General features: G+C 41.8%; 1 protein-coding gene, 2 long non-coding RNA genes and 1 pseudogene across 3 annotated transcripts in view; 3 read left to right on the top strand and 1 right to left on the bottom strand.

The window, feature by feature from the left end:
- Positions 1-776: 776 nt before the first annotated feature.
- On the top strand, positions 777-2979 carry LOC112074185 (cytohesin-2-like; annotated as a pseudogene).
- A 777-nt stretch (positions 2980-3756) lies between these two features.
- LOC139022521 (uncharacterized) lies at positions 3757-5310 on the top strand. Its single transcript, XR_011476920.1, has 3 exons — positions 3757-3845; positions 4883-4959; positions 5093-5310. It is a non-coding gene; the product is annotated as an uncharacterized lncRNA (long non-coding RNA).
- A 35-nt stretch (positions 5311-5345) lies between these two features.
- LOC139022620 (uncharacterized) lies at positions 5346-6586 on the top strand. The gene is made up of 3 exons (XR_011476921.1): positions 5346-5396; positions 5500-6160; positions 6535-6586. It is a non-coding gene; the product is annotated as an uncharacterized lncRNA (long non-coding RNA).
- Positions 6587-11189: 4603 nt separating this feature from the next.
- The window catches only part of LOC112074186 (neuronal pentraxin-1), a 28670-nt gene continuing 25108 nt past the window's right edge, over positions 11190-14751 (bottom strand). Inside the window, exons 4-5 of the mRNA XM_024141396.2 lie at positions 14534-14713; positions 11190-13530 (exon numbers count right to left, since the gene is read on the bottom strand). Of these exons, the coding sequence (XP_023997164.1) occupies positions 13321-13530; positions 14534-14713 (390 nt within the window). The 3' untranslated portion in view covers positions 11190-13320. The remainder of the gene's footprint in view (positions 13531-14533; positions 14714-14751) is intronic.

Consider the following 14751-nt stretch of genomic DNA (forward strand, 5'->3'; position numbering starts at 1 on the left):
TTATTTATAACAAAAAGTTTGCGTCACTTCCTGTACCACCACCTCCTTTGTCTGTGCCCCAGGTTTCGGTACGCAAGGCTGGTTATTTATTTATTTCCTTTTTATTTGGAGGATATATTTTCATATATATCCATTACTTTTTCATTTATTGAATGACAGTCGACTCTGAAATATTTATGCCTAAAAGCAAAGCGCCAAAAATGGATGACCTGGACTACAGTAAGTATTTCTACGCTAACGCTTCGCTTATAACACACTCAGCTAGCCAGCTAGTTATAACAGCAGGTATTTCACTACACAATTAGAGCATAGTTGTCACTAAACAATATTAACGTTGTCTGCATTATAATGTACTGCATGGTTGTCATCTTTGTTTGTTATACAATGTTTCTCATATGAGAGTCCCATACAACCGCAGTCAACGTAAACTAATAAAACAGTACTGGCTACCGTTAGCTCGCTAGTTAGCAAACTAGCTAACTCTTTTTAGGCTTACTGGGTAACTAGTTGTAGTTAACTATTTGTAGTTTGACCACTCATCCAAATAGCTAGCTAACGTTATTCATTACGTATTAGTTACTATTTCATGTTAAACCTACCCACTGTCCGTCAATAATCAAAACATTGAATAACTTAGCTAGTTCGTTAGTTATTCACCTCATTCTGAGGGGCGGGGTAACGGGGTTGTTGTTGACTTGCAGATGTCATTTAGCATCCTAAACACATGAACCTGATCGCGGCCTGGTCACTCTACCGAGGTAGTACTGTGGTTTGCAGCAATACTGTCGCCTCTATTTTTGAACTCCAGTCCAGGCTGGGGACCCAAAGGACAGCACATCGTTGTTCCAGCACTAACACACCTGACCTGATACAACTAATTAGATAGTGGCTTGATAATTAGTCTAAACAGGTGTGTTAGTGCTGTGTTAGYAAAAAAATCTATCCTCTGAGCGAAGAAGCTACAAAAATCAGCGCAGCACTGATAACACACCTAATCCATTTAGTTACTTTAGTTGAAAACATCTGAAGATTGACAGTAGCTAGAGAGAAGTGTCATTTGGAATTAATACTTTTTTTAAAACAAATTGTCCTGCATAGTTCACATATGCAGCACCAACAGTAAACATATTTGTTTTATGCAGATCTCTTATCTCTGTCCCCAACTAGTATTTGTCATGTCTAACCACTCCCACTGTCACATTAGAGATTGTCAGGATTCCATGGAATGTTTCAGAGTGAAAGCCCTGCAGCCAGTTTTTCGGCTTATTTGATTTTGAACTTGTTTTTCTTATCTACAGTACTTCTGTTCCGTGTGGATAGGCTACTTCTGTGCAAGACTAGTTGGTTTTCTGAGCTCTGAACTTTTCTTTATCGATGAATAGGCTGTAAGGTTGAGTGCTCCAGTATATCAAGGCTGCAATGAGAAGCACGTCATCAACCGCCTGATTTTCCACACGTTTCCATTTGACTAGACAAGRGAAATGGAGGAATTAGGTACAGGTCAGTGAGTGGAGAAACAAGCAAGAATAGAGAGGGGAGAGACAGYGGAAATTGAACAATGGTTTGGAACATGGGATTGGATATGACTAGTTTTGTGTTTTGGAAAACATGMTTTTTACTCAAACTTCTTATTGTTTTCAGTAAGAAACTCAAAGCATCTTGGAAATGCACAGTAGCAAACAGACTTTGAATACTGTCATGTTTCAGGTCAATTTTAACTTAGTTCTCTCTGTCCCCACCATTTTCCCATTCTCTCCCATTTCCATGCTCCCTGTTTTTCTATCCCCATCCATCTCTTTATTCTCTCACCCCTCTTCTCCCTCCTTTCCTACAGTCCCGGTAGACCTGAGTCCAGAGGAGCGCTCTGAGCTGGAGGACATCCGTCGGAGGAAGGGAGCTCTGCTGCAGGAGATCCAGAGGCTCAGAGATGAGCTCAGAGAGGCCATCATAGAGGTGGAGGGACTGGAGACCAGCACAGAGGGCAGGTGAGAAAAACACACAGATTGTTCCCCTGAATATTTCAGTTCCATTATTCAGTGTGTAGCACAGTCCCTCCCCCCTGGTGTATCTGAAGTTGAATTATAATGGGATGATTAGAGAGAGTCCATGTGACAGCRGTGTTTCCCAAAATAACTTCCTATGCATTCAGGTTACCTCTGCATTTACTCAATATTGCATCTATGGKAATTTCACTTTTWAYMTTWWMMWAAAAATATATAGCTTCCTATTGGCTTCTTCGACTATTCTCCTCTCCKRGGCAACTTCCCCAGGTCATAGCTGCAAATGAGATTGTGTRTTCAGTCAATTTAGCATTTCTAAGAGCTATTTTAGTGTGACTTCCCCACTCTGTCCCCTCCATTACCCTCTAACTGTATGTATAATTGATGGAGAGGTATTGTGTTGAATGAGATCCACTCCTTGTCTTTCCTCCCTGCAGTAAAACTCTACAGAAGAACAGGCATGTGGCCATGGGAAGGAAGAAGTTTAACATGGACCCCAAAAAGGTGAAAAGGGGACATGGAATGGATACATAAATCTGATCAGCTTCACTCTACACCCCCCGCCCCCCCCAACCCCTCTCTTTTACTGTCTGTCTTCTCATCAACCTCTTGAGCGTTTACTCTCTTTTGATTGTAGATTACCCTCTCTCTCGTGTGTGTGTTGTGTGTGTAGGGTATTGTGTTCCTGGTGGATGAGTTGCTCAGACACACTCAAGAGGATGTTGCCCAGTTCCTGTACAAAGGAGAGGGACTCACAAGACTGCTATAGGAGACTACCTGGGAGAGAGGTAACCATTCCCTCTCTCCACTGCTATTTTTTCTTGTTATTGTTGGGCTGAACAGCATCAGAAGTCTACGTTCCTCTTCTCTCCTGTAGGGAGGACTTTAATCTCAAGGTTCTGCAGGCTTTGTTGACCTTCATGAGTTCACTGATCTCAACCTGGTCCAGGCTCTCGGTAAGCTGGGGTGTCCTCTATGATAAGCTCTGACATTTAATAAAAAACAGTACATCAATTTCAAATTCTAGAGGATAAAAACACTACATCAGCATCTTTGTTACCATGGCAGCCAGTGCTCTCTCTCTGACCTTTTGACCTCTGACCTTTGGTTGACCCCTGCAGGCAGTTCCTGTGGAGTTTCCGTCTGCCTGGCGAGGCTCAGAAGATTGACAGGATGATGGAGGCCTTTGCCCAGAGATACTGTCACTGCAACCCTGGGTCTTTCAGAGCACTGGTACACCCACTTACCGTCGTTTATACACCGAGGTCTATTAGCCACTTCTCTCCTATCTTCCGCTCTCTCCTCAGATACGTGCTATGTGCTGTCGTTTGCTATCATCATGCTGAACACCAGCCTCCACAACCCCAACGTGAGAGACAAGCCTGGATTGGACCGCTTCATCTCCATGAACAGAGGCATCAACGAGGGGTGGAGACCTGCCAGAGGACCTGCTCAGAGTGAGTGAGGGAGGGGAACCTAGGAGCATTGGGAGGGGCTAGGGGAGTTCTGTGGAAGTGAGGTGTCGTTGGCTCTTGACTGAGTGATTGTTCATCTTTTTTCATCAGTTTGGAGGGGTTCAGAATGAAGCTCTAGTTCAGATAAAATATCAGTTGTTATAGTGAATCTCCCTGCTGTTTGTCTCTCAATGGAAAGAAAGGATAATCATGCAATATGCATTCAACGAAACTGTCTTTCGCATTTAACCCAACCCCTCTGAATGTTTCTGTCTACCACAGAATCTTTATGACAGCATCAAGAACGAGCCTTCAAGATCCCGAGATGATGGGAACGACCTGACACACACCTTCTTCAACCCCGACAGAGAGGGCTGGCTCCTCAAACTAGGTGAGGTGGCCGTGGCAACGCCGGGTGGTGGAGGGGGTACTGCGCTTCTCTCTGCCGATCACCTCAAGGTAGTTTCAAAACCAAATATGGATTATTTGGATGGCTTAAAACATATTAACTTCTGTAATGTCTGTAACCTCCTGATCGCCCCAGGGTTTTTGGATAGTGAGCGTAAACTTGTGTGCTCTTCTCCTAAGGCTTTGTGCTGTTATTGCCTGCTTCCTTCTCCTCTCAGGTTTACACTAAAGATAATGATACACCGCCAATGTTCTAGGAATATTGCCAGACTTGTTGTCCAGCAATGTTGCCTAAAACATCGTCCATGTTATTGATCTTAAGACTGCCATTGCATGATGGTAAATAGACAGAATTGTCCAATCTGAGGGAGCTGCCCTTGGATTCTCAATAAGATCGTTTGTGTTTCTCCACTATGTTAAGTTAGGATTGGCCACAGTAAACTGATCCTAGATATTGTGTCTATGAGCGACTTCTACATGGAGCTTCCCTCAGTACTCACTCTTTGCATCATGGCAGTCTGAACCGTCTTCTCTTGCATGGTGGGGTCTGTGATCTGTTTGTCACTAATATCTCTGCCGTCTTCTCCCTCCCTCCGAAACCTCTGGTCCTGTTGTCTCTGCTTCTCCCTGTGATTTCCACACTCTGCTGCTGCGCTGTTTCTCAGGAGTATGTACTGGGAGAATGGGTCCATGAGAGACAATATCATTCTCTATGGAACCAAAACGGCCAACCGGCAGTATAGAAGAAAAGTTATTGTCCACATATGCCTTTGACAAACATTAGGTGTCACATATTACCGTGTGAGATGATATGCCATACAAAGGCACAGTAACATTGGACAGTAAGGCTATACAAGCCGTCTGAATAGCTGTAATATCCTGAAGGTGATGTGTAGTAATGGAATATTTACTTCAGTATGTGGAGCAGTCAATGGAATGAATTTCTCCAGTCCAGTTGGTATTCTGCTAACCTCCAGATACACCCTGTCTCATGCCTCTATTGGTCTGTTTGTATTTCAGGAGGACGGGTGAAGACCTGGAAAAGAAGATGGTTCATTCTCACAGACAACTGCCTTTACTACTTTGAGTATACTACAGTAAGTCAACATTATATGCTCAAGTGCCACTGTAGAGCAATGTGATGGAAATGTAATCAGTACAGGAGAGAATATAAACAAAATTGAACGTGGATCATGTTCTGTACTACAGTGTGTATAATTTGTGTGTCAGGATAAGGAGCCCAGAGGTATCATTCCCCTAGAGAACCTGAGTATCCGGAGGTTTTGCCCAGGAAACCTGTGAGTCTTATCAATACATTTAGAATGTCAACATAGGACATGATCACTGCACCATTTCTCCTGACTCCTGCTCTTCCCTCCCAGAACTGCTTTGAGCTGTACATCCCCAACAACCGTGGTCAGCTGATCAAGGCCTGTAAAGCGGAGGCAGACGGCAGAGTGGTTGGGGAACCACAACGTGGTACCGCATCTCTGCCCCCACACCTGAGGAAAAGACGAATGGATCACCACATCAAGTACGTAGGGAGGGAGGCAGGCATGAAGGGAGAGTAGGGTGTATGATGGATACATTTAGAAATGCACATTCTTCTATTCTGTTTCTTCCATCCCTCTCTCCAGCTCTGCGGTCAGCGTGGACCCCTTCTATGAGATGCTGGCTGCCAGGAAGAAACGCATATCTTTAAAGAAGAATGAGGAACAACCGTAGAACATTCCCTTCTTCCTCTCTCCTCATCCCTCCTCCACCCTCTTCATCTCTCATTCCAACATGGGACACAAGCCTTTTCTTCCTCCCTAGATTCATTCCATTCCTCACTTTTCCCCTCTTTCTTTCTTTGTGAGGAGGACTTGTTGCTATCCTGTTTAAGAGACTGGCCAGCACAAAACGGCAGTTCAGGAGTTCACCACTCATCCACTACTGTCTGTTGCTGCTAGCTTCTGATCTGTACCTACCACACTACGAAGTGTCCACTACTACCCTACATACTGCACAGTTAGTTGACTCACTCAAAGCCCCCTTCCGTCCTACACCTCTCCTCCTCACTTCTTTTCCGTGACGTTGAAGTGAACTGTGAAATAAATATGTATTTTATTCAGGGTAGCAAGCAGGGCAACGAACCTTCCATCACAAACAGGCTGCAACTCATCAGTCTGAAGTGACTTCCTCCCATCTGTAACTGATCTAACATTGGGGCAACGGACCAGTGTGTTTCCAACGTCCAGTTTTACCGGTCACTGTGTGAGGACAGAATGCCCGGCGGCTGAGGAAGCCACTTTACCTGTAAGATGCAGCCCTAGTTGTCTGCTGTGTGTACTCTAACTTCTTGGCTCCAGGTTAGCATGTCTCTATGCAGCATTATCAAAGTCCCACTTTAATACTGTAGCCTCTGAAGGAGATGACGCTGGCCTTACTGCTTAGCCTTAGACCATAACAAAATGTCATTCATTGTTAAATTTGTTATGGATCAACCGGGAAATGTTCCCAGAAACTGACCAATAAGGCAACAATTGGCATGAACATAAAGGACGACTCATTGTCAATGACCCTGGTGTTTTCCTTCACACAGACTGTTAATAAACTCCCTCCATGACAGACACGTTAAACTGTTAGACCCACCTCATATAATACGCTACAGTGGGTTTTAAAATTACAAGCGGCAGCTTATTACAATGTTTATACTTTTTTTTTTGTAAAATACTTGTTAGATATTGTTACAAACACACAGATTTAATTTATTGTTTATTGTTTGTTTCATTTTTTGTTTTGTAAGATGCTATGTGGAACTGCATGTGGGAGATGAGAGGTTAATCTCTCCATTACACACAGATGGAACCAGACTGATTCCGTTGTTTAGTTTTGGCGTTTGCATTTGAGAAAGATTGTTAGTGTTCCCTGTTGACACAATAGAATCAACCTCCAATTGGAACATTTAGATTATTCAGGACAGGAGAGTGATGACATCACAAAACATTTTGGATATAAATGTTTAGTATAGAACAGGCATGGTTCTGTGTGGTATGGAACAGGGAATCTTGTCAGTTCTATGCATTCTATTTCTATCTGTACTGTTGATAATGTTGCACCGTCCGGAAGGAACTTCTATTACCCTCTAAGAGCCTGAATGAATGAGGCTCACTGAAGCACAAACATGTGTCCCAGACGCCTGTAATGGCTTTCTTTCAACCATAACCAACATGGATATGTGAAAGGGCTGGATAGGTGTCCTTCATACTGATGCCCATCCAATCCTGTCAGATCTGTGATCTAAAAGGAAAGCAAGCTATGGGTGGTTATTGGGACATCACCCTATGATAAGTCTGAAACGYCCTGTCTAATATGAGAACTGAAATGATGGTTCTGAAGTTGAATCATCAGTCAAGCCAGGAAAAGGCATCKGATTCCTCTTAATGTGATTGAATTGAAAAGGACAACAAACATGGAGCACTAATATATCTTTCAATATTATGTAATWGCTGAAATATTCAAATGTATTGAATGAATAACAATGTTAAGGATACATGTCTAATGATACATTATGCCTGGATTGACTCGTAGATATTTMCATTAGTTGTTTGTCWTTGGATTAACYTTTCATTAGACTGAATATGGAAAATGCAGAATTAGGATTGTCTGCTGCACTTTATCAATATTTAAGCATTATACAGGCTTTAAAGAGCTGTACCTTTTAGATTGGCAATACTAACTGCATCTGTAGTAGCCTCCAGTGGTGGCCAGGCTGTCCTGCATCATCCTCACTGGTTGTGATGAAGGCTTTACAAATCCATATTTTGATCACTTCRAGCTCTGACAACTACAGAAGTTTTACTAAATGTTGTTTACATAGGAAAGTCTAGGTACAAAAAAATGATCTCTTAGTCTTCTCTAGTTATTCTCTGAGTGTTTGGTGTGACAGACACACAGCAGTGAGCCAACCTACAGGCAGGGCTGCTGTACACTACACGATACTGAATCACAGTAGACCTATCTGGGTATTCTTGAAGTGCAAAGTTGCCAAAATGGAGTTGGGATGTCACACTGTTCCAACTCAACAAAGAGACATACTTTTGTGAGAAAGGACACTAAATTAATACTTCTGTCCCCCAGACCCCAACAAAACTACTTCTGTCCCCCAGACCCCACCACCACTACTTCCTGGGATAGTGTTTGATTTAGTATTTATTTATTTTTGTTTTACAGCAATTTAAAGATGGATAGGTCATCTGTGCTATATGTAGCAAAAACAAAACCACGGTACACGGGTGCCAGTCAACTGTTGTGAAACAATAAAAAGTGAACTGAGACAATACTCCTGTGTGTTTGAGTGATTATTATTTGACTTAGTTTACAGATGTCGGCAGATCAAATTCTAAATGTTTTTGTTACAGTGAACGGTATTCCCCAGACCTTTTTTTCCATTGTGACTAGGGTTGCAAAATTCTGGGAACTTTCAATAAATTCCCTGGTTTTCCCAAAATTCCAGTTGGAGATTTCCCATTATAAGCAGGAAATCCACCCAGGATTTGTGGAAAACCAAGGAATTTATTGAAAGTTCCTGGAATTTTGCAACCCCAATTGTTACCCACTTATAGCCCAAGTGTTTGCGTGACCCATAGAGAATGACTAGGGCCCAAAAGGTCGTTTTAGCATGGGCGGCACCATTTTGAAGTAGTCAACTGGGTGGGACTTTCTATGGGTTAAGGAAGGATCACATGATTCCATCTGGGTAATCAGGTGGGATCAGCCAATGAATTATACTCGTGAGCAAGCATTCCATAACTGCAGGTGACAGTAAATCGCCAACCTTGGCTTTATATCTGTTTTAACAACACAGTACAGGTGGCAGTGTGGACACTCAGTTTGTTTGCCAATAGGCAGAAGAAAATGGACTGCTTCAAAATGGAGATGGCTTCAATGGCGCTGTCCATGCTCTCACAGACGTAATGGGACAGATTCAATGATGCGAGGTTGATCTAAATCTATGGTGTGACCCACCAAATATAGACAACCCTACAACCCAGACCAAATCCAGCCATGACCCATGACAAGCTGGCCATGGCCCAATTGGGTCTTGACCCACCGTTTAGGAATCAGTGACTGGGACAGTCTGGCCTATCTCCTGAGTGATGCTGGTACTCAAAGGAGATTGCATGTTCCAACAAGGAAGGGCAGGAAGAGACATTAGGGCACGTGTCAAAATCATTCCACGGAGGGCCAAGTGTCTGCGGGTTTTCACTCCTCTCTTGTACTTGATTGATGAATTAAGGTCACTAATTAGTAAGGAACTTCCCCTCACCCTGTTGTCTAAGACTTAATTGAAAGGAAAAAACAAAAACCCGCAGACATTAGGCCCTCCATGGAATGAGTTTGACACCTGCATTACGTGGAGCAAGATCTTCAGGCTTAAATGTGTGGTCTAAGTTCACACCTGAGCTGTGAGTGCGTGCATACCATCATGGATAACAAGGTAAAATGGGGTCAATCAAGCAAATCTCCACTGTATAGGTCACAGGAGATTGGTGGCACCTTAATTTGGGAGGACGGACTTGTTGTAATGGCTGGAGCGGCATGAGTAGACTAGTATCAAACACATCAAACACATAGTTTGATACCATTCCATTCGCTCCGTTCCAGCCATTATTATGAGCCATCCTCCCCTCAGCAGCCCTCCACTGGTATAGGCCACCCCATCTCTAGTGCTGCCTGCCCTGATGTGGTGACCTGTGGGTACTGTAGTGTGGCCACATTGGGTTGCTGAGAGATTGTTTGTGTGTGATGGGTGTTAGTAGCAGGCTATCAGCAGTGAGGAAAGCAGACAGGTCAAACAAGACATCAGGTGCAGTCTGAGGTCAGAATGGGATTCAAGAACATAAATTGATTAGTAAATAAACAGAAACATCAAGGTTTTTATTTACAAATAGTATCAAATCGTTTCTGATAAGTGTGCAGTATTCACACAGACAACGTCTACTGATAGAAACACAGCCAGATCAAACATTTCCAAAGCRACAATGCTATTACAGCAAATGTTATATTAGCCTAATATAACATTTGAATAAAAAAGGAATTTGAGAAATGTTTTYTAAATTTGGCCATCAAACAACAACACGATTTCAAATAAAAAGGTACATACATTGACAAATAAAGTAGTACAAATGAACACACACTTCTGTTCAATATCACTAAATAACAAGAACTCAATTTCAATGGAACGTTCTTACCTGCTAAATACAAAGTGCATTGTAAATTAAYTCGTAAATCTGTTGCTTGTCTGATTCTTGGTCTAGGGGTGAAACTTGACTCCTACATTAAAAAGAGAGGTAAAGAGAAATGTGGGGTAACTCCCTTACATTTTCACTCCCCTACGTAGCATAATTCATAATACATTAAATCAAGCTTTAAAATGTGTTGTATGTATACTGAACAAAACTATGAACTCAACATGTAAAGTGTTGGTCCCATGTTTCATGAGCTGAAATAAAAGATCCCAGAAATGTTCCATACGCACAAAAAGCTTATTTTTCTCAAATTTTGTACACAAATTTGTTTACATTCCTGTTAGTGAGCATTTCTCCTTTGCCAAGATAATCCATCCACCTGACAGGTGTGGCATATCAAGAAGTTGATTAAACAGCATGATCATTACACAGGTGCACCTTGTGCTGGGGACAATAAAAGGCCACTCTAAAATGTACAGTTTTGTCACAACACAATGCCACAGATGTCTCAAGTTTTGAGGGAGCATGCAATTGGCATGCTGACTGCAGGAATGTCCAACAGAGCTGTTGCCAGAGAATTTAATGTTAGTTTCTCTACCATAAGTCGCTGAGGGCTGAGGAGTATTTCTGTCTGAAATAAAGCCCTTTTGTGGGGAAAAACTCATTCTGATTGGCTGTGCTTGGCTCCCCAGTGGGCGGACCTGACTCCCAAGTCCCTGCGCCCCTGCTCAGTCATGTGAAATCCATAGATTAGAGCGTAATGAATTTATTTCAATTGACTGACTTCCTTATATACACTGTAACTCAGTAAAATCTTTGAAATTGTTGCATGTTGCATTTATATTTTTGTTCAGTATACATATAAAGACTCATAAAGCACATTTCTTTGCTGGGAATTCATGTCTCAGGTAAATCATTGAAACATTTTTCTGAAATCAAAACAATAACACAAAGCTAGAATCCTGAATTGAAACAATAACAAAGGTCACCCCACCTCTGTTTTGGTATAAAGCTGAGATATGGGCCTGGAGAAATGTAACCACTCTTAAATTCATAGACAGAGCTGTGGATGCAAAGACTGACCACCCATGACATCAACATTATCAGTTTTAATGTTTGGAGGCTATACAGTGTTCGTTTACATTTACATTGTTTACAAATATTAGAGTAAAACAAGCTTATATTTTGGGTTCTGATATGGTATGACATTTGAACTAAGCTCATGATTCATTTCTAAGTTATATTCTTCAAGAATCAATGGGTATATATCATTAATTTATAAGTCCAAAAATGGATGTAACAACTAAGGACTCCGGCTTTAAGAAAATGTACTTAATGTACTTATATCACAGGAAAACAGGGGAAAAAATTTAAAGACTAAACAAATGAATTAGCCTAACTTTTCTTTGGTTTCTTTGGTATAGTAGCTGTATGTTTCAATGAATCTTCTTTCAAAGAGAATCCATTGGTCAACCTCACTCTCTCCTACTTATGTAACCACTTTCAAAGTCAATTATACCGTCCCACTATAAGGATGTGTACTATAACAACAATATCTAMTGATCTTTATCAACTATATGACAATATGTCATATTATCCTTGTTGTGACATTAAAACAGCAGTAACATTTTAGTAACACTAATAAAGGGTCAAATAGAAGCTAGAAAAATAGATACATATACAGTGCCTTCAGAAAGTATTCACACCACTTGACTTATTCTACATTTGTTGTGTTACAGCCTGAATAAAACATTGATTACATTTAGATTTTTTGTCACTGGCCTACACACAATACCCAATAATGTCAAATTAATAAAAAATGAAAATCTGAAATGTCTTAAGTCAATAAATAGTCAACCCCTTTGTTATGGCAAGTTAAAATAAGTTCAGGAGTACAATTTTGCTTAAAAAGTCACATAAGTTGCATGGACTTTATTGTGTGCAATAAAAGTGTTTAACATTATTGTTTAAATGACTACCGCATCTCTGTTCCCGACACAAACAATTATCTGTAAGGTCCCTCACAGTTAAGCAGTGAATTTGGCTGTGACAGGAGAAAATTGAGGATGGATCAACAACATTGTAGTTACACCACAATGCAAATCTAATTGACAGTGAAAAGAAGGAAGCCTGTACAGAATACAGATATTCCAAACATTCCAAACTCTTTGGAACACGGCACTAAAGTAATACTGCAAAAAATGTTGCAAAGCAATTAACTTGTTGTCCTGAATATAAAGTGTTATGTTTGGAGCAAATCCAATACAGAACATTACTGAGTACCACTCTCCATATTTTCAAGCACAGGGGTGGCTGCATCATGTTATGGGTATGCTTGTAATCGTTAAGGACTGGGGAGTTTTTCAGGATTAAAAATAAATGGAATAGATCTAAGCACAGGCAAAATCCTAGAGGAAAACTTGTTTCAGTCTGCTTTCCAACAGACACTGGGAGGTTAATTCACATTTCAGCAGGACAATAACCTAAAACACAAGACCAAATCTACACTGGAGTTGCTTACCAAGCAGATGTGAATGTTCCTGAGTGGTCAAGTTATGGTTTTGACTTAACTCTACTTGAAAATCTATGGTAAGACCTGAAAATGGTTGTCTATGATCAACAACCAATTTGACAAAGCTTGAAGAATTGTAAAATATTGCGCAATCCAGGTCTGGAAAGCTCTTAGAGACTTACCCAGAAAGACTCATAGCTGTAATCACTACCAAAGTTGCTTCTACAAAGAATTAACTCAGGGGTGTAAATACTTGTGTAAATGGTTATTTCTGTATATTATTTTCTATACATTTGCAAAAATGTCTAAAAACATGTTTTCACTTTGTCATTATGAGGTATTATGTGTAGATGGGTGAACATTTGTTATAATTTAATACATTTAGAATTCAGGCTGTAACACAACAAAATGTGGAATAAGTCCAGGGGTATGAATACTTTCTGAAGGCACTGTATATATAGTCCATTTCATTATCAAAACATTTTAATTCCATAATAGTCATAACACAGTCTCTGGGAATGGAGGTCTTCAGTCTTTCAGAATAAAAGGAAGGCATAGTTTTAGTCAGGTGGTAATATTAAGTGGAGTGGATCCTCTATCCCGTGTGATCTCATAGTCACTCTGGATCGGAAAAAAATCCTTCTTCGATAGGAGCACTTTTAAGTATGTGTGTGATATGGATCCATTTGTAATGTCATAATAGTTGGTTGCCCTTAGTGACAGGGGTCAAATGGGTACTTGGTGACCCCTCCGTGGAGCTCCACCACGTTCTCGGACCAGGTGATGACGTCCCCGCTGAGGTGGCTGTTGCAGGAGGCCAGGCTGTAGATGTCATGGGCTGTGAGGACATTAGCCCACATCTGGAGGTCAGAGATGTCCCCCATAAACGCCTGCGTGGCGTCGAAACGACCTCCCAGAGTGTCCTGGAGGAGAGAGACAAGGTCATGTTAGGCTCATTCTAAAGTTAGGATTTGGACTTAAGAAAGGAGCCATAAATGCATTTAAACTAAATAATGGGGTTTGTTTGTGGCTAGCTTTGGATCACAGGATGCTGCTGAGGGAAGGACGGCTCATAATAATGTCCGGAACAGAGCTAATGGAATGGCATCGAATGAAAACCATGTGTTTGATGTATTTGATACCATTCCACCTATTCTGCTCCAGCCATTACCATGAGCCTGTCCTCCCCAACCTCCTGTGCTTTGTATGTATGGTGTGTAGTAGTAGGTGGTAGTCTGCCTTCGTTATATGACAAAACCTATCTGCTGCTCTAAATGAGACATGGTCCGGGTTCAGAGGTCAGAGGATTACACAGTAATGACTCTGACCTTAACCCCAACCACGACCACTGTTTCTGAGAGAAAGCCCATGCTAGTGAAGTGACTGCTTTTGTGGTTGGTTAAGGGCAAGCGCACAACAGTCCCTCTGCTTGGGCTGCGTTTACACTGGTAGCCCAATTCTGATCTTTTGCCCAATTATTGTAAATAGCTGAAAAGACCAATTAGTGGTAAAAAAAAGATCAGAATTGGTGTGCCTGTGTAAATATAGCCTTAGAGTTCTAGACAGCCGTGGCGTGATACATAAAGGGAGGCTATAGTAGGATAAGGGACTCAGTCAATAATAGGTGAATTTATGTGCTGAGGAGGGAAGGAAGGAAGGGAAAGGGGATACCTAGTCAGTTGCACAACTGAATGCATTCAACTGAAATGTGGCTTCCGCATTTAACCCAACCCCTCTGAATCAGAGAAGTGTGGTGGGCTGCCTCAATCAACGTCCACTGCATAGGCGCCCGGGGAGCAGTTTGTTGTTGGGGGTTAATGAGTGAGGTCGCAGGGAAAATGGCTTAGTGTGCACTTTTCTTGTCTTGTGTAATGCATTAGCCTTTTATAGACACTCAACAACCAACTGAAAGAATTTGAAGATTACCTGTTCCTGTCCGAGGATGAAGACCCCTCCAGGTTTGATGGGATGCCATGCGGACAGGTTCTCCCCAGAGCCCCTCTTCACCCCGTCCTGGTACGCCTCCCACTCACCGTCCCTCGTCGACCACGTCACGCACACATGGTGCCACTTCCCATCGCTGATAGAAAGGGGCAGAGTCACTGCCTGGGGGGAAGGGAGGAGAGTAGGGATTGAGTACCACC

Source organism: Salvelinus sp. IW2-2015, unplaced genomic scaffold (assembly GCF_002910315.2).
Source record: "Salvelinus sp. IW2-2015 unplaced genomic scaffold, ASM291031v2 Un_scaffold2531, whole genome shotgun sequence".
NCBI classification, from domain to species: Eukaryota; Metazoa; Chordata; class Actinopteri; order Salmoniformes; family Salmonidae; genus Salvelinus; species Salvelinus sp. IW2-2015.